This window comes from Zeugodacus cucurbitae, chromosome 2, assembly GCF_028554725.1.
Source record: "Zeugodacus cucurbitae isolate PBARC_wt_2022May chromosome 2, idZeuCucr1.2, whole genome shotgun sequence".
NCBI classification, from domain to species: domain Eukaryota; kingdom Metazoa; phylum Arthropoda; class Insecta; order Diptera; family Tephritidae; genus Zeugodacus; species Zeugodacus cucurbitae.
In genome coordinates, this window is record NC_071667.1 from 25,100,378 (window position 1) to 25,125,824 (window position 25,447).

At 34.1% G+C, this 25,447-nt stretch overlaps 2 protein-coding genes across 6 annotated transcripts in view; one reads left to right on the forward strand and one right to left on the reverse strand.

Annotated features, from left to right (window-relative positions):
* The window catches only part of Znf32_1 (ichor), a 36,313-nt gene extending 25,262 nt beyond the window's left edge, over nucleotides 1-11,051 (reverse strand). Inside the window, exons 1-2 of one of the 5 annotated variants that reach the window (XM_054235957.1) lie at nucleotides 9,715-11,051; nucleotides 7,474-7,613 (exon numbers count right to left, since the gene is read on the reverse strand). The gene's annotated coding sequence lies outside the window, so the exon portion shown is untranslated. Of the gene's footprint in view, nucleotides 1-7,473; nucleotides 8,084-8,869; nucleotides 9,562-9,714 lie in introns of those variants that run through there. The other 4 variants (XM_029040915.2, XM_011185809.3, XM_054235959.1 and 1 more) reach the window with 4 other exon arrangements.
* LOC105213175 (putative inorganic phosphate cotransporter) lies at nucleotides 75-2,007 on the forward strand. The gene is made up of 4 exons (XM_011185807.3): nucleotides 75-184; nucleotides 382-518; nucleotides 624-1,703; nucleotides 1,780-2,007. The coding sequence occupies exons 1-4, from the start codon at nucleotides 148-150 to the stop codon at nucleotides 1,897-1,899; spliced, it is 1,374 nt and encodes a 457-aa protein (XP_011184109.1). The 5' UTR covers nucleotides 75-147; the 3' UTR covers nucleotides 1,900-2,007.
* Nucleotides 11,052-25,447: the final 14,396 nt, after the last annotated feature.

Below are 25,447 nucleotides of genomic sequence, written 5' to 3' on the forward strand. Positions count from 1 at the left end.
TACCCTATCTATCACTATTACCATCTTGACACTATATACGAGTATTAACTAAAAAAAAATATTGCACTGTTAAGTGTTTGCCACAGCTCGATCAGTCAACTTGTAGCACTTCATTTCTCCTACGGTGTTCCAACAGCTCGAAAAAAAATGGAAAATAAGCGGATAGATGATGATGAGCATAAAGGTTCGCAAAGAGAAATAGCACAAAACATACTTTTTATTTCAAAAAATATTAAATTTTTTAACCGAAAAAAATTTCATCAAAATATGTGTTCATAAAAAAGGAACTCATATTATGCATTTTCATGCATTTTCAGTGAATATTGAAAACCAAATGCGTGAGCTTTTATTTAATTATGCAAATATTTCGTTAAATTTTAGTGCCGCTCTTCGGCGCACGTCATCTACAGATGCTTCTAATATTTCTTGGACTAGCTGCAGCGATAATGCAACGAGTTAATCTCTCGGTAGCGATAGTGGCAATGATGGATAAAAATTTGGCAAACCCCAACTTTGAGGTGAGAAACCCTAACCAATATATATATATATAGTATACTTATGTGCGGTATATGAATATAATAATGACTGTATTTTTGACTGTAATTTTTTTTTTTTTACGCAAGGATTACAAATGGTCTGAGAGCACAAAATCTTATCTGCTCAGCAGTTTCTTTTGGGGCTATTGTATAACACAAATACCGGGCAGTCAGTTGGCGCATAAGTTTGGTGGTAAAATAACATTACTTTGCAGTGTAGCATTAAGTGGAGTGCTGGCTTTACTCACACCGCTGAGCGTCCGTTTGGGCGACTGGAAACTACTATGTGCGCTACGTTTGTGTCAAGGTCTCATACAGGGTAGTACCTTTGCATCGATTCATACGTTGGTCTCGAAATGGGCACCAGCCAAGGAGCGTGGCTTATTTTGTATACTTTGTTACACAGGCTTGCCTTTCGGTAGCGTATTGATCATGGTGGTCAGTGGTTGGATTGCCACATCTTCACTGGGTTGGCCAGGTATATTTTATTTCTGCGGCTTAATCGGCTTAATTTGGGGTTTGATCTGGTACTTGGTTGGTGCTAGCACACCCAGCGAATGTAAATGGATGAGTGTAGAGGAGCGTTTGTTCATTGAAGTCATGATGGTGACATCGGCCACGCCGGAGCATGAGCATGTACCAACGAAAACACCTTGGTTGAAGATACTCACATCTGTGCCTTTCTGGATGCTATTAGTGGCACATAGCGTATACGTTGCGTGCTTTTGGGCAATGATAACAGAAATACCTTCGTACATGAATAGCGTACTGGAACTGGATATCAATAGCAATGCACTTATGTCATCGTTACCATATCTGGCCAACATGTTATTGTCATTTGTATTTAGTGTTTTAGCTGATTTTCTGATTAAACGTGGCTACACGAGCATCAATACCAGTCGTAAACTGTTTAACAGTATCGGGTGCTGGGTGCCCGTAGTGCCACTTATACTACTCGGCTATATGAGCGCCGATCAGAGTGAGTTGACACTCGGGTTACTTGTTATTGCTGTTGGTACGAATACGGCCTGCAATTTGGGTTACCTCGTTAATCCTATTGATCTATCACCCAATTTTGCTGGCATTCTTATGGGCATAGCTAATTGTGTAGGAAATATTATGAGTTTATTGGCACCACTGACCGTGGGCTTCATCGTAACAGATGCGGTTCGTATGCTTATAAATCCCCCATCTACTCGTATTAACTAGAAACTTTACTTTTTATAACGCACTTCAATTATAGGAAAATATACAACAGTGGCGTATCGTGTTCTACATTATCGGGGGTATGTACTTCATTGGAAACTTATTGTTTGTATCCTTTGGCCAGACGAAAATCCAAACCTGGAACTGGGCGGAATGATTGCCACCACATTTGGTTCGAAGTCAACGAAATGAAAAATGACGAGGTGTGAAGTTTCCGTGTGTTTTTATTGCAAATAAAAATATAACTTTTTCAAAATATTAGAAATTCCATTAGATATAGTTTTGTCAATTCGGATCATTGGTTTAAGAATATAAATATATGCAAAAGTTTTATAATAAACAGAACAACATCGGGTTTATCAAAGTATCAAACTGCTCTATGTATATCTGTTACTAGGTTTTTATACTGATTGCATTCCATAAATAATTACTTTCATAAATATAGAGATAAAGAGTTACGTGAAATTTTGCATTTTTATCTATTTAAAAAGACCGTAAATGCAATATAAATAATGATTACTGCAAATGTAGTGCTACGAGATAGTGATAACATAAATTTTTAAAAAATTTTAGTTAGTGAGTCACATCCTAGGTCAAGCAGTCAGTCAGTGGGTGACATTCAAAAAATATATTGATCAATACTCGGTACAATTTTAACATGATACCAATTATCAATACCAGAACATCATCTATTGTCTTTCGACTGAAGTCAATTCAGACTTATTTCAAACATAGTGGGAAACACATAGAACTATCATATTTTCGATTCACACAGTATGGAAAACCCATTGACGATTTCATTGAGTTCGAGAAAATATACATATATCTAGTATCACCATTAATACTTATAGTTTTCAAAATTGAAGAAAAGATTTAATAATAAATTTTTAAAATCATTTAATGTTTGAACTAAAAATTCCTAAAGCGAAAAAGTAATTCATAATATTTAGTATTAGATAAAAAAAAAATGTTAGAAAATAAAATAGAAATGTGAGCGTAAAATTTTATAAATTCTTTTTAAATTAAATTTTGTAAACAGGTGGCAACTTCAATTTTTTTCTTTGCTTTGAAAGCTTTCTACCATTTCATTTCCAGTTTACAGGAAGAGAAGTGTAAATATTTAATGTCTGCCTTAACATTTCAAGGAATAAAATTACATTTATTTTATGAATTATCAGGGAGCCCTGGCAATTTTAGTTAATTTGAATATTTAACCCTTAAATGCATAGTATACCATATACATATGGTACATGCGATTTAAGGCAATTAAGGCTTCGTAATTTGATCAAATCAATTTGGTTTGTTTGGTTTACTCATAGTAGGCGTCATAAATGCTAACGGTTATTTAAAAATTATGGCAGCTTTCGGAACTTTAAACTCAGCTGACAGTGACCTAACAAAGAGGTCGAAAGTCTCTATTTTGTGACTGAACTCATGCATTTTAGGGTTAAGAAGTACTACAAACGAGTGTACACAATTAGATATATAATTTCAAAAATATTTTATTTTATTAAAAAAACTGAAAAAAATTGGTTCATAAAAGTTGTCACACCTTTAGGTGCCTCTCAAGCCAGCGGTCATCGGCCACAATATGATATGTATATCGCCTTTGTATGACATATTTCAGGCTTTTAGTAATTTTTAGCCTTTGTTTTGTCATTATTTATTTATTTGCATTTTTTAAATAAGTTTTTGGTCACTACACTTGGCCATACGAGTACAACTAAGAGCTAGCACAGCAAATATAGCGGCAAATATTATTAGACAGCCAAATAAACGCTAAGCGAACAGCAGCGGGTCAGCGAACTTTCGTCTTCGGCTGAATTTCGTGAATTTATTTGATTGTTTTATTCGTTACTTTTTAACAAGCGCAGCTGCTGCGACGACGCGACGCTGCTGAAATTTTTAACTTTTTGTTGTTGTTTGCCACAGTTTAGCTAACTACGTTTGGAGTAACTATGTGTGTTTTGCTTTTTGCTGTCGCTACCGCTTCAATTTCGTACACTTGACTGATTTTGCGCGCCTCTGCAGCGCACACAAATCGCTCGCTCGTCAGCCACTGCTCACTTCGAAGCTGTGCTGGCGTACTGTAGACTAGTTGTTACTCTTTTCAGGTGCTACTAACTGTAGTATTTATTGTTGTTGTTGCATTTTAGTTTGTATGCAGCTCTATACATACATATAAACACACGAGTATTAATGGGAGTTAGCATGCGCTTATGCATAAACTAAAGCGGGAGCAGCTGTAAATTACAGCAAAAACAACAGCAATATGAACATCCAAATTAATTAATGTTAGAAAAGTAAATAATATACCATTTTGCGCTACTTCTTCCAGGCAACTTTAGCACGGTATTTTCCTTCCTTTCAGTTAGTTAGTTTATTAAATTTATTTTAATGTCTGTCTGTCTATCCGCCTGTCTGCCCATCGCTTTGTGTTGTGTTCACCCATGTTGGTGTTACTAGCGTGTATTTTGCTATGCGCATAACTACTACTGTATGTGCTGCTGTTACTGTTGCTGTATGGCTATTTTGATTTGAGTTACTATGCCCGCCACATGAGTAATTGTATGACTAAGCAGTTTACTACATCAGCTAACGGTATTTGATTTTTGTAAATAGTTCATTTGCATTTTGTAATGTTTTGATGAGATTTCCTAGAATTGTGTATTTCATAAGAAAATTGTTTTTAAATTAATGGAGAGTCGAATCCTTTTAATAATTTAAAAGCGATTTTTGTTTGTGTATTTTTTGCTTTCCATCAAAGCCGGGTCTAAATATAAGTTTTACATAATCGGCTGATTCTATGAACCATCCTATCTAGACGGTTGTTTATATAACAGTTCATCTCAGAATTTAATTGGAAAGGAAATTGTGTTACGCAACAAAATTTCCTCTCGCTACCAAAATACGACCACCAACATAATAAATGTCGTACTCATTTGAATATTCCTTTTGAAGAGCTTAGTGTACGAAAAATGCTGTTGATTAAATTCTAAAAGAACGTACGATGTTGCCATCTGCTTGAAAAAAATGTCGTAAAAAAATTAAACTAAAAAATTTTAGTGTTAAGGGTTTTGGAAAAAAATTTTCAAATTTTTTCAGTATATACAAATTTTTGTGAACAGAGTTGCCACTTATATAATGTTATAATTATGAAATTAAAAATAAAATAAAATAATTATTTCATTTTGGTTATTAACAATATTAATATTTGAAAGCATATTATAGCGGGGTTACCACTTTTATAATTTTTTTATTTTATTGGGAAATTTCGAAATTAAAAAAAAAAATTTAACAATTTCTGTAAATATATCAAAAATGCCCACTTTCAGAATGCATTCTTTCGCTGTGATTAGATCAGCAAATCAGTTGTCGGTATGTTTAAACGCATACAAAATCCCGGCTGTTAATATCCCGCGTTTCTAAAATTTTAAAATGGAGTTGTTGGGATCAATAGACCGTTACCACCAAATTTAATTTGGGAATTTGCAATTGGCAATTAACCTTTAACCCCCAAAAATACACTTTTTAATTACCCATTAAACACCTTTCTCAACCAATTCTCTTTCCAATCAACTACTGGTCGGCCATTCAGTAAAAGAATGCTCTGCATGACACACCCATTGAACAGAATTCACGTACTACTACAGGTATTTCGCAATTTTTGGCAAAAACGAAAAAAAGACAGATTCCATGAAGTGACGTAATATTGGTCGCTGTTAGAATACAGTTAGCCGAGAATTAACGATGATGCGATGACGCAGCGCTTCATTAAATCTCCAGTCAGTCAGTCACGTAGTGCATTGACCCAATGGACTTACATACATACAAACATTTAGAAATATGTATATTTGTGTAAGTATATTTGCTCGACGCGCATTTACATATTAAGGAGGCGTTGGCAACTAACTACATGTGCCGTTAGAGCAGTATTTAAAGATATATGAGTTAGACTAAAGTAACTTAAAAGGTGGTGCTAATTTGGACTAAAGAAATTGGAAGTTTTGGGAAGGTATGTTTGTAAGTATATTAGTGTCTGCCTTTTCGAATTAAATTATATAATAATTTTAATGAATGAATTTTATTGTTTTATTTTTTTTTTTCAAACTAGTTCTTGGAATTTTAATGCAAAATATTTAAAGCGATTTATTAGAACTCATTCAATAGTCATTGAGGGTGAACGCTACGGAGATATGTTCATAAAATTGGCAAAAGGATCTCTTCGCACTGAGGTTGAGGTTTTTCCAATAAAATTATTCTTATTCTTTAATTTTGGGTGATTACCCTAAAGTAAATTAATAAAAATAAATTCGTATTTTTCAATTGGGTATCTGTGTGAATAATAAAAGATTTCTCAAATAGATCTTTACTGATGTGAAAATTGTCTGTTTCCACAAATTAAGAATATATTGAAAGTTAAAATATATAGTTCCAATGAATAGGTCAGTATTGAAAGTAATCTTTAGAGGAGGCAGGTTGGGTTAAATTAAGCGAAGTTAAGCTAGGTTAGGTTGAACTTATAACTCCAAAGCAAAATTCCACAACATCAACCTATTTACTATCACATGATTGAAATGTAACAGAGGTCAAATGATTTCTTCATTTAGGAACTCTAGAAGTCTTCTTTGTTCAAATATATTTCTTTTAGTAATATTCGAAGAACAAAACTAAGAAAACATATTAAACATAAATAAGAAAGAATCAAATCTTGTTTGCCCATTGGAATATTACAAAAACGAAAGAATTTTTAATGGGGATCTACATAACCTCAATACATCCTGCTTCAATGAAAACTAAAATGTTTCCACTAATTTCTACTAACTCAATTGAAATAAAAAAAATCGTTGAAAACTTTCTTTTTCTATACTAAATCCTCATCACTGCGATTTTTAATAAGTTGCAACCGCAACTAAGTGAAATTAACTATGCACTAAACACAGCAACAAATAACTTTCCTATCATCGCTTACAAAGTTGTGACCCATCCTCAAATATACCGAAATCTCTTAATTAAAAATCCAAATATATAAATTATTTGGGTCAACTATGTTTTTTACTGATTGCAGTAGTTGTTGTTGTCATCGTATGACTCATTTTTGTTTACATTGCAGTGTTGTTGTTTACACTTGGGACACAACAACAAGCAGCGAATGTAATGAAAGTGAAAATCATATAAAGCAAAAAATCAACGAAAACGAAATGCTTGGAATGACAAGGTCTCGAATTTCGCAGAAAACCCCAACGTCATTTTGACAGATTAAAGATTACAGGAAACAGCATTCAATTAGCGAGCACCTGCTCGGTGCTCTTTTGTGCGTGTGGTGAGAGATGTGTAATGTATTGAGATTGTTTTGGTACAATCAATAGCGGGGGCGGAAATTAAATATTTTGACGTATATTTGTATGTATATTATATTTACAGGCACAAATATTATATATAATTACTCCTAAAATTATCTAAAAGAAAATCGTCAAGAAAATATTTGGGGGATATTAATTTTAAAATTTGTAATAGAGTTGCCATTTATAAAATGATATTATCGAGTAAAATATATAGTAACTATAGGTTTCAAATTTATCTTGTTGCACTTGTTTGCTGATTGTAAAATTAAGAATTAAAAATTAGAATGTAAACTATATATAAAATCAGTTTATGAATATGAAGTATTATATGTATATACCAAAATGTATTCTAAAAATATTTTGTTTAAAAAAATATTCATTCTTACACTTGTTGCTTGCGAGAAATCACAACATTTTCAAATATCCTTTTAATCCGTATTAGTTGTTGTTGATATTGCAGCTTTGCCACTGTTCTTATACAGTTATTTGTTATCCCAGCAAATGAATGTGTTTGTATGTTTGTGTCCTTGGTGTGCGGGCAACACTTTAAATATTGTTTTAGTTTTTGATTTGCAGGAAATTTTCATGATTTGCCAATATTTCCGTGGAATATATTATTCAATTATGTTTTTTTTTGCGTGAAAAACGGAAAAAGAAATACAAAAAGTGAGTGTAGTAGAGGAGAATAACGTAAAGGGGCAGGCAGTGATAGAACAAATATGAAATGAAATACGAGTAAGTATCGAAAAGGAAATTGAGAGAACTGTATAAGGAAGCTCATGCAAATGGTTTATCATAGAAAGAAATCACAGATATTGAAGGAGACAGCAAAGGGTATGGAGCAAATAATTGAATTGAGAAATAAAGACAAAAGTCAAGAACAAAAAAAATTAGAAAGATATATAAATTATATTTAAAAATTAGGTTATACTCTTTTGTGAAATAAATTGTTTTAATAAATAATGGGAAATAAATTTAAAATATTTAAACATAAATATTTATTTTTCTGCACATTTTAAGCTTATAGGAACTTGAATGAAGCAATTGCCATATTCAAAATTTGTGAAATAAATAATTATAAAAAAGAAAAAACAATAAAAGCATCAAAGTTGGAAAATTTTTAAATTATTCACTTAAATAATTTCGAAAAGTGGAAGTTTTTCACTTTTGAAAACCAAATGGGTTGAAAATCATTTTAAATATGAAACATTTCATATTTTTTTAACAAAAATCATGCATACTGCTTAAAAGACTTAAATGTAAATGATTTAATTTAGATTTTTTTTCTTAAAAAATGTAGAAGATTTTGCAAATGAGAGTAAAGTAAGCATGAATAAAATATTAAATTTATAAAAAATAAGCAAATTAATAAATAATTAAATGAAATTAAAAAAAAATAATAATTTTTAATTTAAATTTTAATTTTAAAAGGACAAATGTATTTGAAATATTTTTTTAGAATAAGTTTTTATGTTTTTAATAAAAAAGATTTGATAGAAAAAATTAAATTTATTATATTGTAATTAAAAATACGTGAAATTTAATTTATTTAGATATCATAAATAAAATACTGAAAAATTTTAAAATAGCTCGTTTTAAAAATTTTATAAAAAAAATTAAATACGAAGAAATCAAATATGAGAAAAATAAAAATAAAATCATAAACTCAGATAGCGAGAAAAAAAATTATAAAAAAGCTCAGTTTAAAAAAAAAATGATAGTTTAACTCTGAAATCAACTATAAACAAATACACATAAAATTTAAAAATTTACTATACTCACAAATAATTTGTGTGTGTTTTGTATGTATGTAGAAAAAATACTTGTTAAAAATATAAAAACAGCGACAGCACTCATAACAAAAAACTTTAAGGGGCACAGCACGCAAAACGATGAAATTTTGATAAATGCCAATAACTAAATTTTTTAACAAACATTTTTTTTTAAATATTTTTTTTCAACGTTTGTTTTGTAACATATTTACTATTTTCTTTTAAAATGATTAATTATTAAGTTTATATTATTTTTTCTTCTTTTTGGTTTTGAACTAATTGTTAGTAAGTGCAAAATTTCGGTACTATTGTGCCAATATGTTTGTTAGTGTGAGTAGTGAAATAGGAAATGGAAGTAAAAATATTTACAATTCAAAATAAATGACAGCAATTAACGTTTCATAGCGGTATTGCTATTATTGTTGGACTGGTTGCTTGCAGGCGGTTGGTTGGAGAGCTGGGGTGTAGAGTTTTTGGTACGGTTGGATACTTTTGTTTTTGTGTTTATATATTTGAGGTATTAACGCCAACACCCGGGATTTGCCAAAATTATTTTTCGTTGAGATTGAGATTTTATTTTTGTTTGGATTCTGTATGTATGAAAATATTTACAACAGTTTCAATGACAGATCCTGTGCGGTTTCTGGAGCTAGTTTGGCATTCAGTTTATTTGTATTGCAAATTTTGAAAAATTTTTTATGTTTTTATAAATTTTTGTAAAATATTTTTTAATTTATTATTATTTTTTATTAATTTTTATTCAATTTCTTTGTCAATTTATTAATTCTTTTTTTTTTTTAATTTCACTCGTTTTGCGTTTGATTTGTTGGTTTCTAGGTTTTTAAGTTTTTAAACTTTTTCAAAATTGTATTTCCTGCTTGGTTCTGGTGTTGCTTTATTTTCATTTCTTTCGCCGAATATCACGTTTTCCAATTTATTTTGTGGTTTTTGCAATTTTTAAAGGTTTTACTTGTGTTCTTTAGCAGAAAGAACATTTTTTTAAAAAACAAAAAATTCTGAAATTGCTCTTTATTTTCATTTGCATATATTTTTAATGGTTGCGCTATTTTGAAAACACATTAGCGGCTTCAATAAATATTTTTAATGCGATCAATAACTGTGTACTTTTATTTATTATTTTTTGTTTTTGAAATTTTTTTACACAATTATTTGCTACAAAATATATGAGTATATTGGGTTTCTGTTTTATTCACTTACAAATTAGACACTTTTGTTTTTAATTGCTTAACAAATATTGTGTACTGCATATTAACAGGGTTGTATTTCGAAAATTATTCACTTATTTTATTTCTCAATTCTTGTCATTTTTTATATTCATTGCATAAAATAATATTCATATATTTTTTAAATATATTTCACTGTTTTCAAATTAGACTTTTATTTTCAAACCGTAATTCTGTTTAAAATTTTATTAGCATTTTTAACACTGACACAAATGCTATTCTTAATTATTTAATTTCAAATCCAAAATTACATGAAAATACATCGGTATTCGAAATAAATCACTTTAAGAGCTGTTGATGATTTTTTGTTTTTATTCTGAATTTTTTTACAAATTTTTTAAATTATTTTTTTCATAACAGAAATTCTGTTTTTTTTTTATTTTGCCACACATTTTATTTTTTACTTTATTCGAGTTTCAACGTTTCCAAAATTACAAAAGATTTTCGGTTTTCAAATGCTGCCCTCTTCAGTATTTTATATTGCGCAATATTATCACTTTTTTAATTTTCTCAATTTTTGTCTTCGAAATTTTTACTTAAATCATATTTTGTTTCTATTTCATAAATAAATAATATTTTTTGTCTGCGTGTAATCCAATCAGTGTACATATGTATGGTCTCTACGCACAGTACGCCCGTAAGCAGCAGAGCAGAGAAATTTCCACAAATCCGAATACGTCAACGGTAGAAAGCCGACTGTGCGCAGGCGCACCAAAAGAAATGCGCACAACGGTACTGCCACAAGAGCAACGAGCGCGCGCGGTGACTGCGGGGCTGGTTAATGCCAAAAAACAGCAACAACAATAGCGCACGAAGAGCAACAGCAGCAGCAGCAGAGGCTGAAGTAGAAGTAGAAGCGAAAAAGAATGGTTTGACGATGACGAAGACGATGAGGATGGGAGCGCACACGCTTACAGACTTTATTTCGTTAGTCTGCACAAGCAGCGTTTGATCATACCAGAAGGCCATGAACACACTAGCTCAAGCCGCTACCAAAGTGGCAAGGCAACTCACTCACTCAGTTAATATTTTGGCTAACGAACATCATTTGCACGAATGCATAGCGCGGCCAAAGCCGACACACGCTGCTCAAAGTCTTTCGTCCGGCTTACCATTAGTTGGGCGCAAGAATCACACAGTTGTTGTTGGTAGTGCCAGCAGCAGAGCGCCAACTCAACTGAGCGCACCATACAACATGTTCGAAGCGCAACATAACTGTATTTGTGTCGCCATATTTGTGTGTGCATGTATGTGTGGTGTGGCCGCTGAACTGTTTGTTATTGTTACCTTCAATGCGTTCAAAGTCATGGCTAACGAGTTGGCCGGCTGCGCGTCGATCGACAGGTGAGAACGCGGCACTGAAAGAGAGAGAGAGAGCGAAAGAGTGACAGAGAGTTCATTCATTTTTTGACTTCGCGCTCAGCGCTAGCAATAAACTATTGTAGCCTCACATCACTTTTGTTTGTGTATGTATGTTTTCTCATGTACTTGATTCGCGTTAGCAACATGTTGCGCGCAATAAATTCTACACTCCAAACACCAAAAGACATTTTTCATGCTAGTAACCTAAAAATTTATTATCTATAATTTGAATTTGAAATTTATGTTTGTTTCAAATTGTATGACGTAGTACTTAGAGTCTGTGTACGTGAGTTGCAACAGCTGTAAGCACGTTCATATACATTTATGGTGTTTGGGTTATAGAGTTTGTGTCTTAAGTCTTTTGTAGCGCTCATAGTGCAAGTGTATAAATGTGGCGAAATAATTGTGAGAATTTACGAGGAGAACTTTTCTTCGATATTTTATAATGTACCTAGTAGTTTTAGGACTCAGGTTCGCTAAACATATATATAGTTTATTAAGGGGGTCATCCCATGTGGCAGCCTGTTTTTTAGTGATTTTTTAGAGTTGTTTTTTCTACGACCAGTAAATAGATAGAGCCTTAAGTTTACTATGATTTATTAACATATACTCCGACAGCATACATATAAGTTTTAAGCTAAAAATATTGTGTAGAAGATGAGTTACAGCTTTCTGAACACCCCCGCCTCGAAAAAAGTTACTCGAACTTCCTTCACGATTCCGGCTGAGAGGCTTATCTGAAACAAACAAAATTAGCGGCGTTTTGATCTGTAAGCTTAAGTGTATGGAACGCACTACGATCAAGTTAATATATCAAAAATTGGACTTTTAATAGACAATTGATAAAAAATGGCGAATTTTGCGTTTTTTTAGTTTTTTGTTATAAAAAATATGGCGTTCTATGCGTTTACATGTGCACCCAACATTCAAGTCAATCGGTCAAGCCGTTTTCGAGATACGATGGAGGAATGTTTGAAATTCACAGTTTTGAGAAAAACGCCTTCAAAGTTCTCAGCTGCTAACTAAGCGCTTTGAACAGCTCCTTCTTCTAACTGCTGTATCTTTAAAACGACTTCGAATTTAAAAAAATCACTATACTACCGTATTCTAGACATATTAAATAAGCAATTTATGATAAAAATATTTTTTTTTTGATCCATCACTTGGGATTACCCTTTTAAGTGACGATATGTATAAGCAGAGCACTTCTTTATTAACATTACTCTTCAGCATTTTTCAACTGAAGAATATTTAAAAAATACGCACATACGCGGAATATTACGAATCTATTAACGGCAAAATCACTAAGTGCTCGGACCATATATAATAGAAAATAAATTAGTAAGTAAAATTCTAATAAAAACTTATTATTGCTCTAAAAATTTTTTTAAATAAAATTATTGAAATTCGTCTAAAAACTGCATTTATTTGACAGTATTCCGAGGAATCCTTTAAAATCGAAATAAATATTATTCTTATATATTGAATTTATTTATTCATATATTAATCGTCATTTATAATATTCTTCATATACACTCTCATACTGCGCACATATTTAACCCAAATTCAGAAAAAGCTGTTTTGCATTGCTAAAAATAACCGAAAATAGTGTTTAGACAGACATGGAAAAAATTCGGTAAAGCCTACTGGCCAAAGACATACAGTAGGTGCACAATAATAAGCACACATTCGTATATATGCAAATAAAAATTAATATATACATATATATTCATTTACACATACACATCAATAATGTGTCTAGATATGTATCAGAAAATTCGGACTCGCATGGCTTTCAGTGAATTTATGCGTGCGTTTTTTATAAAAAAAAATATTGCCAACCCAACAAGAACACATACAAATGCGCTATAAACTTGAATATAAAGCGACATTTCGCTCTTTTACTTTATGACAACACGACACGCTCACAAATCATTTCAGCGCACGCTCACCGCATTTGCTCTCCGCCAAGCACACTCGCCGATGCGACCGGCTAGTCAGCCGACCCACCAGCCACCACTCGTTTGCAACTTGACCTAGAAACATTTTTTCCTGTTATTTCGCCTTGTAAACAAAATAAATTTACAGTTTATGTTGCTGCAGCAAAACTTTTCATTATTTCATGTTGCGTGCATGTTGCTAAACATGTTGCAACGAGGGCAGATTAGTTGTATTGATATTTGTGGTGTTTTTAGTGTTGGATTTGATGAAATATTTATACAAGGCATCAGTTGAATTTTTTGTATTTTCAAAACTAGTTTTTTATATTTTATTGTCGAATTTTTATACTCTCGCAACAAAAGTTGCTAAAGAGAGTATTATAGTTTTGTTCACATAACGGTTGTTTGCAACACCCAAAACTAAACGAGTTAGATATAGGGTTATATATACCAAAGTGATCAGGGTGAAGAGTGGAGTTCAAATCCGAATGTCTGTCTGTCCGTCCGTCCGTCCGTCTGTGCAAGCTATAACTTGAGTAAAAATTAAGATATTTTGATGAAACTTGGCACACTTATTTCTTGACACCATAGGAAGGTTGCTTTCGAAACTGAGCAAAATCGGACCACTGCCACGCCTACAAAATAACGAAAACCGAAAACACATAAAGTGCCATAACTAAGCCATAAATAAAGCTATGGAAATATAATTTGGTATGAAGGATCGCACTGTGAAGGGGCATATATGGATGTAATTTTTTTGGGGAAGTGGGCGTGGCTCCGCCCGCTACTAAGTTTTTCGTACATATCTCACAAACCAATAGAACGATATAAACCAAACAGTCCAAAAATGAAAGAAATCGGATCATAACCACGCCCACTTCCCATACAACGGATATGTTGAAAACTACTAAAAGTGGGTTAACTCACTAACGAAAAACGTCGGAAACACTAAATTTCACATAAGAAATAGCAGATGGAAGCTACACTCAGATTTTTTTACAAAATGTAAAATGGGCGTGGCGTCGCCCACTTATGGGTCAAAAACCATATCTCAGGAACTACTCGACCGATTTCAATGAAACTTGGTTTGTAATAGTTTCCTTACATCCCAATGACATGTTGTGAAAATAGGCCAATTCGCTTCACAACCACACCTACTTCTCATATACAAGAACTTTGAAGTCGATCTGAATCGTTTACTTTACAATATATAAAGTAAGCACAAGTGAAGATATCGGTGCAGAACTTTGCACAAATACAGCAGCCCAATTTTGAAAATCGCCGAAATCGGACTATAAGTTTTTAAGGCCCCATATATCGAACACGAGGACCTCGGTGCTTCTAACCTAATATTATGGTTTCCAACTTTCAATGGACTTTATACTATATATTTGACGAATATGTCGGTCAAATTGTGTATTATATAATATAAATAAAGTTAAACAAATAAATTGCCAGAGTATAAAATGTTCGGTTACACCCGAACTTAGCCCTTCCTTACTTGTAATATATATGTACATATGTAAGTACTGATTTCTGTCAGAAATAAGGGCTCATCTGATTATTCCCATACTGGTAGCCTTCGAGTTGATCAATATTTGGCAGGGACAATGCTTTCGAGAACATTCCTTTACGAACTTCCCTGAAGAAAAATTTATAAACATAGCCCTTGTTTGCATTAGTAGAGCATTTCGAAACATCAGAATCTTGATTGCAAATTTAGAACAATGAGGGAATCAGACTAAATGGTGTTCTAAAAAAATCATCCCTGTCTATACGAAATTTTTATATTCTTCTGTTCTTCTGTTATGTTTTGTGTTTCAGAAATTACCAAGTATAGTCATCATTCGTTCTCAATAAATATACTGCAACAAATATCACAATGAAAGAAAGTATTTATTTCTGGTTCCCAAAACAATAGGGGCTACCAACGTAAAAGGGTCGGTATTATTATCCGGCTAAGGACTAACAACTATTCAGCATTACGCAAAAACTTATTAAACCATTTTGTAATTATTTTTTATAGTGTTGTTATTTGTTCACATAACGGTTGCTTGTAAGTCCTAAAACTAAACGAGTTATATATAAGGTTACATATACCAAAGTGATCAAGGTGCCGAGTAAAGTTCAAATCTGGAAGCGAAGTTGGACCACTGCGACGCCCACAAAATGGCGATAACCGAAAACTTATAAAGAGCTATAACAAATCCATAAATTAAGTTTTTTGGGACTAAGTACTACTAAGTTTTTTGTACATATCTACTTACTACTAAATCTATATAAACGAAACTCTCAGGAGTCGTTTTGTTCAGGCATTTTCTTATACATTCCAAAAATGGAGGAAATCAGAACATAGCCTCGCCCACCTGTCATACAAGGGTTATTTTGAAAACTACTAAAATGCTTTAATTCAATAACGAAAACCACCATAAATCTTTAATTTCATCATAAAGATGGCACAGAAGAGCTGGTCAAAATGGTATACAAAATTTTAAATGGGCGTGGTTCCGACCACTTATGGGTCAAAATCCACATCTCCGAAACTACTCGACCAATTTCATATTCGGTTCATATTATCTCATTTGTTTCAATGATATGATATGAAAATAGTCCAAATCGGTTCACAACCACACCTACTTCTCATATACAAGAACTTTGAAGTCGATCTGAATCGTTTACTTTACAATATATAAAGTAATCACTAGTGAGGATATCGGTGCAGAACTTTGCACAAATACTGCATTTATAGTGTGGCATCGCCCTTCGCCCCATATATCGAACATGAGGACCTCAGAGCTTCGAATAATTTTTTACCGAAAATACAGGTAAGTATCTCAGAAATTTTGAAGAAATTCAGAGGGAATATTTTTTTTCTAATAATAATATTACTCCGTGCCAGAAATGAGTGAAATCGGGTCATAACTTCCCCTATCTCCCATATACGTAATATTAGGGTTTTCAAACTTTCAATGGGGTTTATACCATACACATATATGCTGAATATGTGGATCAAAGTGTGTGTTATGTTAATAGAATTAAATAAATCATTACTTCTTTTATTCTTTCTCTTTCAACACCTCTCTTTCTTTATATTCATGCTTAACTTTGGTACCATCGTTTATATTTCTGCGTTCTTCATGCATTGTATTTCTTTCTTTTTCTTCACGTATTTCTTTTCACACGCTGTAACGGTACCGCTGCGAAAATGAAAGCTTCGCGCGTACAAGTGTATGCTCGTATCTTCTGACGAACAAACGGTTAAAACGAATGCGCGCCCAACATACAAAAATACTTACAACACACATACACACGTCAACACATCGATACACGATTGAAGTAAAAGCATTTGTTTATGTCTATCGCTGCGTTAATCGTTGGTAATACTTCAAATGGGTTTTGAGTTTTTTTTTCGCTCATTCACTTGATCTACTTCTAGCTCGTTTTTGCGCGCTTATTTAGTCACTTCCTCATTTCGTCTCAGCGCTTTTGCCGCAATTACAATGTATAGTACGCCATTAATGGTTGCAATAAAAAACACAAACATATAAACATAATAAAAAATATAAAAACCAAAATTATTTTACATGGAATCACATACTTGTATTGTTTTGCTTTCAATCGTCGCGTTCGTTGCGTGAGTCTTTAGTTTTCACTATCAATGCGTTGATGTTTTCCAAAAATTAACTCAAACGATTGCAGACTGCATGAAGAAATCCTTAAATTTATCAGCAAATCTTAAAAAAATATGTATTAAAATGAATTAGTCATTCCGTGGTCGTTTTTAATTTGTTGGTCCGCATTTAGAAAAATAACACCAAATGTATGCTTACAACTTCCATTATTCTACTTTCTGTTAAAAATATCCATCAATGTGAAAATAGTATTATATACTCACTCATATGTTATTTTGACTGAAAAAATTGTTGGTTGGTAGAAAAGGGAGGGAAAGATACCCTCTCCGCAAGACGGCTTAGACCATCATTGAGCCCATTCAGTCGATTTGACGATCCTTCTCAATTTTTCCCATCCCAGTTGCTCAATTTCTCTTAGGTTGGAGTATTGGAAGCCGTGGAAAGCATAACCGAGTGATGGCTGGGCATTCGCAAAGATAATGTTCTAGCGTCTCATCATCTTCCGCGCAAGCTCTACATTCTGCCGATACTACCATATCAAGTCTCTGCGGTGGCCTCTTAGAACCAAATGCCCCGTGATAACCCCTGTTCTCTCTTACTCAAAGGTAGAAGTTATGTGGTCTGTCTACTGTCAACATTACCCACCTTCTCTTAGTTCGACAATATCGGCCTGAAAGACCAAATTGTAGTCGTTTAGTTTGCAGTTGTTTTCTGTATGTGACTTATTACAGAAGAAGCCTGCTCTTATTTCACTTTTCAATCCGTCAGTGAATACCTACAGATTTCGCTATAGGTGCTATCGATAATAGTATCGATGGTCCATTCTTCTCTGCTGGGGAAAGAAAACGTTGCGGATATCTCTTCTACGCTCTCAGTTTCCCGGTCGCAAGTCCAATCTAGCTCGAGCTTTATGGCAAGATCTAGTAAGATACCATGCCCCCAGTAGTGCAGGGTTTGAAGACACTATCTAGATTGACATAATTCATAAGATCTCAGGAATTCCTTACAATTTTATAAGCTAAGTATTTACAAACTTCACATATCAGAACCGAACACCTAACGATCAATATAAAGTTTTTGCAGGGGCAGGACAGATACTGCAAAGGATAAGACTCACCTCAGAGAGAGAAATCGGAATAGTAAAAAAATTTCTAGATGACAGAATAATCCTGATGGCGAAAGGGGAAGCGTTATATTTGAACAATGATATTTTATACATATAATTTCCCATAGGATTATAAAAATGCTTCAATCGAAATATTGTGTAACTTGGTCTTTTGAGTATCAAATAAGTCCATCGGTAGAAACTACGTACTGAGTTAGTATTAAACCCGGTATATACCACAGACAAAATTTCGATCTGTAACAGAAGTATCTTATGCCTAAGCAAGAACTTACAGCTCTCAAAGATTACTCGATGATCCCATAGAAATATTAAGAAGTAGGAAGTTTGTAGTTATGACATTTCAGTTAATGGCTACAAAACATCTTCCCCATATCATGCAGCTCCGGAAGCATTATTATGTAGTTAATAATTACCAACATTTTTCAACAACTTCCACAGAATGGAAGTAAAGCTTTGACAAATTATATTGTAATTGCCGTTGGCATCAAATCTATGGTGTATACTAAACGAAAAATCAAAGCAGTATATTCATGCAACATTGATACACACACATATCTCCCTTTTCATTTCCAGTGTAATGCATACAGTCTCTAATATTTCAACAAATTCAACCATTTGCTGGCGAGCGCATTGGCCCTAAGGCGGATTTGTTGCACCATTCTCCCAATTTGATCGATGACGAATCATCTTCGTTTGGTTCTAGTCAATAGCATTAAGTGCAGCAACTGTAACGGTAGCGTTTGTCAGGCTTACAGCTTTTTACGGTACTTTCCATTAAGCCCCCAACAATCACACAGACACACACACATGCATACTCATCTATTGTACTATTAGGTTTGTGAACTATGTTTAAACGTTGCACAAAATCGACGGTGAACAGGTGCACTTTCGGTCGGTTTACTAGTACTTTAACTAACTGTACTTGCTGCGTACTATATTTAATTATCCAAAATGTTTTCTTATGCTTCATTGTTGCATTACGTACATTTGCTTGGCAGTGAAGAGTTGAGAGTTGAAGCGGTAGCAGTAAGCTTCTTATGATTTCTTCTACGTAAAGCAGGCGTGCGTTGTCACGCCCCAATAAAGAAAAATTTCAACCTTTTCGTATGGTTTTTGGTTTTGTATTTGTGTATGTATAGTTACTAAATATTATAACGGTTAATTTAGGTAAAATAAATTTTTTTTACTATTTTATTTACTCACAAGCCATAACAATGAAATAAAAATGACTTTATTTGCGTTGATAACAAAATAATTATATAGTCAAGTTAAGTGTTATCGATTCGGCAAAGACTAGCGAGTGGCGAAAAGAACAAACTTCTAGCATAAATCGATAAGAGTGGTATACTCATAATGAAATATCGCCGTATATCTCAAAAGATCACCCGTACTTAATTAAATTTACAAAAAAAAATCTATTATAACAACAACAACACCAGTTAGTCAATAGTTTGAGATGATGATGCACAGCTTGACAAGCACTTACAACATTTCAACAACTCTGGAAGCTTCCTCAAGCCGCTAGGTTAAGTATGTAAATTATCATTATACTTACTTAGTTCGAGCGCTATTGACTTCCACAACAGCGTAAAACAAATAAAATTCTCAGAAAATCATATTAATTTTTACATTTCTACCAAATATCATCAAAGCACAGCTTACATACAGAAATAGCTTGCATGCATTTATTTAAAATAATATTTGCCTCCACTTGCTTTTGACTTCAAATTTAGTTTCAACATTTCGGCATTTCTTTTGGTTTCAAATTCTTTACCACAAAGTAAACGACTCACACTGTGGTCTCACACCAAACGGCAGTTGAACTTATGTCGCATGCCACACGCACTTAAGTATACACATATTCATAGATCTCTGTATATACATTTCTCTGTATGTGTGCGGTTTGATAGACTTGGATAAAAGGTGTTAGCTGGTTTTTGAGCTTGCGGCACATTTTGGTCTATTAAAAAGCCACCAAAGTTGTACAAATATCAATAATTGTTAAATAAAAGCCCGAACAGCGGGTAGCTGCCAACCGGTAAATGGTTACTAACGCAATTGAAGGCAAAGTGCTGATGGGATTTTGATTTAACCACATAGGAAATATGTAGTGTTAGGTTTGCTGCTCTATGCCGAAATATGCCGATATTTGAAATTCACTAAAAATTTTCGAAATTTCATTTCAGCCGGAAGTATGTATAATCAACGATCAGGCGACCCTTAAGGGTTTTAAACAGGACAAATGCTTTTAATTATCACATTATAGGGCAAAATAGAAATTTTTCTGGGTATTGGACCAAATAAAATTTTTGCTTGAGATTGAGTATGAGTAAAAAAGTAAAAAGTTTTCCGTTTTTCGAAGTTAGCCTATAAGTCGAAATATTCGACTTCGAATTTCGAAATTTAGCTTACTGGAAACATCATTAGTAAAAAAGTAAATATATTGGCATAATCTACCATTCCTTCTTATTCAATTGACAGATGATATAAGCGGTCGAAGTTGATCGATATCTTTGAAAAAAAAAATTAAAAATTTTAACTTAAAAAAAAATACTCGCACAATTTTCGAAAATTTCGGTTGTATGCATATTTCTTTTAATTCATAGATATATAATTTTTCCTTTAAGGGTGTATTCAGGTCTAGGATTTTGAAAAAATCGTTTTTTTTTTTGCATATTTTGAAAGTTTAGACTTTTGTGACGTGGCGACCGGCCGAGCGGTAGGAGAACTTTAAATGCGTTTTTCTCGAAACTACTTTTTTTGAGGTGGTTGACATGATATCTCAAGTTCTACTGAACCGATTCCTTTGAAATTGGGTATATATCTACTTTATACAATGCTCTATCGTGACTGACTTGGATTTTGATTTGAAGTATTTTTAAACAATTCGAAAAGGTCGAAAAAATCGAAAAAATCGGGTCAAAAATTTTTTTTTCAAGTCGTCGCTTTTTTTTTTTTTTTTTTTTTTTGAAAATGGTCAACCCGATAACGACATCCTTACTAATGAAGAATCTTCTTGTTTTTTGAAATCAAGTCAACCAGGACGCACCGTTTGTTTGGAAGCCCCCACTCCATCGGCCCGTATCTCGATGAATTTTTGATTTTTTTCTTGGAAGTTTTTTTTATATTATTAATATGTCAATATCAAAATCAAAATTGGGGTCTCTCATCCGAGGCTGTTTTTTCTTTTTCATTGGGGGGTGTTTTTATGTGGTGGGTCCCAAACCCTACGCACAACCGCATAGGCGGGTTTTGCCTTCTCACTTTAGCTCGCCTCCAAACGGATGTCTGTTGGCTACCCGGAGGATACTTGGTCTAAGACCGGAAGTCGTGAGCTGCTTGAGCCACATGTAAAAGAATCGTTCCTGGCCACTCCCAAGTGAATGACAGTCAGAAACCTTCCTCACTTACGTGAACTTCTACATATGACTCCATCCTCCATCGATGGAGCAGATGTTCCATTGCCCGACCGTGAAGAAATTCGAATAGCAATTACCCGCTTGAAGAACAATAAGGCGGCGGGTGCCGATGGATTACCGGCCGAGCTATTCAAATACGGCGGCGAAGAGCTGATAAGGTGCTTGCATCAGCTTCTTTGCAGAATATGGTCGGAAGAAAGCATGCCTGACGATTGGAATCTCAGTGTACTCTGCCCAATACACAAAAAGGGAGACCCCACAATTTGCGCCAATTACCGTGGGATAAGCCTCCTCAACATCGCGTATAAGGTTCTGTCCAGCGTATTGTGTGAAAGACTAAAGCCCACCGTCAATAAACTGATTGGACCTTATCAGTGTGGCTTTAGACCTGGAAAATCAACAACGGACCAGATATTCACCAGGCGCCAAATTTTGGAGAAGACCCGTGAAAATAGGATCGACACACACCATCTCTTTGTCGACTTTAAAGCTGCTTTCGACAGCACGAAAAGGAGCTGCCTTTATGCCGCGATGTCTGAATTTGGTATCCCCGCAAAACTAATACGGCTGTGTAAGCTGACGTTGAGCAACACCAAAAGCTCCGTCAGGATCGGGAAGGACCTCTCCGAGCCGTTCGATACCAGACGAGGTTTCAGACAAGGTGACTCACTCTCGTGTGATTTCTTTAACCTGATGCTGGAGAAAATAATACGAGCTGCAGAGCTAAACTGAGAAGGTACAATCTTCTATAAGAGTGTACAGCTACTGGCGTACGCCGATGATATCGATATCATTGGAAACAACACCCGCGCCGTTAGTTCTGCTTTCTCCAGACTGGATAAGGAAGCGAAACGTATGGGTCTGGTGGTGAACGAGGACAAGACGAAATATCTCCTGTCGTCAAACAAACAGTCAGCGCATTCGCGTCTTGGCTCCCACGTCACTGTTGACAGTCATAACTTTGAAGTTGTAGATAATTTCGTCTACCTGGGAACCAGCATTAACAGCAATAACAATGTCAGCCTGGAAATCCAACGCAGAATCACTCTTGCCAACAGGTGCTACTATGGACTAAGTAGGCAATTGAAAAGTAAAGTTCTCTCTCGACGAACAAAAACCAAACTCTACAAGTCTCTCATCATTCCCGTCCTACTTTACGGTGCAGAAGCGTGGACGATGTCAACATCCGATGAGACGGCACTAGGAGTTTTCGAGAGAAAGGTTTTGCGGAAGATTTATGGTCCCTTAAGAATTGGCAACGGCGAATACCGCAGACGATGGAACGATGAGCTGTATGTGTTATTCGACGACATAGACATAGTCCAGCGAATAAAAAAACAGCGGCTACGCTGGCTAGGACATGTTGTTCGAATGGATGAAGGTGCTCCAGCTCTGAAAGTATTCGATGCAGTACCCGCTGGTGGAAGCCGAGGAAGAGGGAGACCTCCGCTCCGATAGAAGGACCAGGTGGAGAAGGACCTGTCTTCACTTGGTATTTCCAATTGGCGCCAAACTGCCAGAAGGAGAGATGCGTGGAGCGCTGTTTTGGACTCGGCTATAACCGCGTAAGCGGTGTCTACGCCAGTCAAGAAGAAGAAGTATATGTCAATAAAAAACATATAAACAAATGCCTAATATGCGTCTAGACCAGAATACACCCTCAAATGAAAGCTCACTCAGCGACCAGTATTTTTCGAAATACAAAGCTTTTTTCGAATATCCAACTTTAACCACTAATAATATCTGTAATATAAGCTTGACCGAAACATTTTATACACCTTTGAATTAAGAAGAAAATCTAGATTGAATCCTTATTTTAGGTTTTTATTAGCTATATCCAGTAATTAATAATATTTTTGTTTAATCCTTTTCTCGAACTTCGATGGCAAATATTTCGCTTTTTGGAGGTTATCTTCGAAAATCACAACACACGTTTTTTACTTATGATTCAATCTCCCGGAAAAACTAAGTTTAATCGAATACCCCACGGGTGTTGTACAGTGTTATTGATTAAAAACATAATGTGCAATATTTTCAGATTTTAAGAGTATATGGAGATATACATAAGTATATATATATTATTAAGTCTCAAATTATTTGCTTCTAGTAAATTTTTTGCAAGAATTATTACATGCGGTCTAACACATATCACACCTAACGAGCTCATCTGCTGAGCTTACTGCACAACATTCGAATTTATTACGGGGTATGCAGCAAATTAATATGCCTGTACACAGATATTCATACAGGTATGTACTATGTATTATGTTTATATATAAGTGATTCTACAAGTATTTGACACCACTTCAAGCATTCATTTGCCATTTGACATACGTCGCTTTGACCGGTCACCACTCAAATTAATATTCATATTTTTTCGTTTCTTTCTTCATATCTACCCATGCTTTTCGTGCTATTTGCCTTTCTTTCAACTTTTATGCTCATTTGTTGCATTGCAGCCGCACAACAAAAGCCCCTTTATATGCACGCCAACTCTTAAGAAACGAAGGCTATGAATGTATAAAGGGTTTGTGTGTATGTGTTTGTACCGCCTTATTGATTTGTTTATTGTACTCATTGTTTGCTGCGGTGTTTGATTGCCATTTGACACACATAAATCCAAAGTTAAAGCTAAAAAAGAATCTCTATAGACACAATAAAGTGCTCTAACTGTTCTTGTTGTTCACTCTGTACCCTTTGTGGTTGTTGTTATTGGTATTGTTATTTTTTTTTGTGTAAGTTATTGGTGGTGGGGGCTTTGTCTTTTGAAATTTGTTTGCATTTTTATGCCTTTTTGGCTTATATTTGCCGTTTCCAACTGCATAGCGTTAAAAGGTTTGTGCTTGTTGCCATCTATTCGATGCCTTATATGTATGTATGTATGTATGTATATTATTGTGTGTGTGTGCGGTATCTACTTTTATCAGACGAAATTGAGTTGCTTTGCCAGACTTTTGCTCAACGTTAAGAACAATGAACCGCGTATGCCATTGTTTGTACAATTCTCATTCTTATAAGAAAGTACACTCTACTTATGCTTTTTTACATAACTCAAACACGCACAAATATGCACTTGAGAGCAACAAAGATGTTTGCCATTAATCTGAAAAAGCCATTGAGGAAGCGTAAGTCGCTCGCTGAAGCACTTACAAGCGATTGAGTGAGCTGTTTTCGCCAGATATTCGCAATAGTTCGTATTTCCTCAACAACAAAGTTTGTGCCTTAAGTCTTTTGTTCTGGCACTTCAATGTTCACTTATACCCCAATTATATAGTTAAATGATCATGAGAAATCTCATTTCTAATTATTTTTTTAAACTCTACGATTTATCATAATCGAATGCGTGACCGGTCGTGGGTGATGCGGGTGTTCAAAAGTTGTCACTCTTGTTGTTCTATTTGTGGTTTGGGTCAAAAACTATTCCTCTGAAAATGCTTTACCAATTTCAATCTTTTTTTTTTTTTTTGAAATCCTGATACTACCGATGGAAAATGAGCGAAATCGGTTCACAACCACGCCTACTTTCCATATAATACAATTTTGAATTCCATCTGATTCTTTCACTTTATAATATATAAATCAAATACCAATGAAGATAGCGGAATAAAACTTTACACAAATACTGCATTCGAGGTGTGGTATCACTTATGGAAAAATTGTCAAACTCGGACTATAACTTTTCAAGACTCCGGATATCGACCATGAAGAACTCAGCGCCTAAGGGTAATTTTTTACCGAAAATTTCGGTAAATCTCTCAGATATTTTAATGTAATTCAGAGGGAATCTTTTTCTTCTAATAATATGTCTCTGTACTGCCCATAGATTCCAATGCGGTGGGCTTTATACCGCATTTATCGGTTAATA

Coding starts and splice junctions, on each gene's coding strand:
- LOC105213175 (XM_011185807.3), top strand. CDS start 148: ATGGAAAATAAGCGGATAGATGATGATGAGCATAAAG. Junction 185..381: donor AGATGATGATGAGCATAAAG/GTTCGCAAAGAG, acceptor GTTAAATTTTAG/TGCCGCTCTTCGGCGCACGT. Junction 519..623: donor TGGCAAACCCCAACTTTGAG/GTGAGAAACCCT, acceptor TTTTTACGCAAG/GATTACAAATGGTCTGAGAG.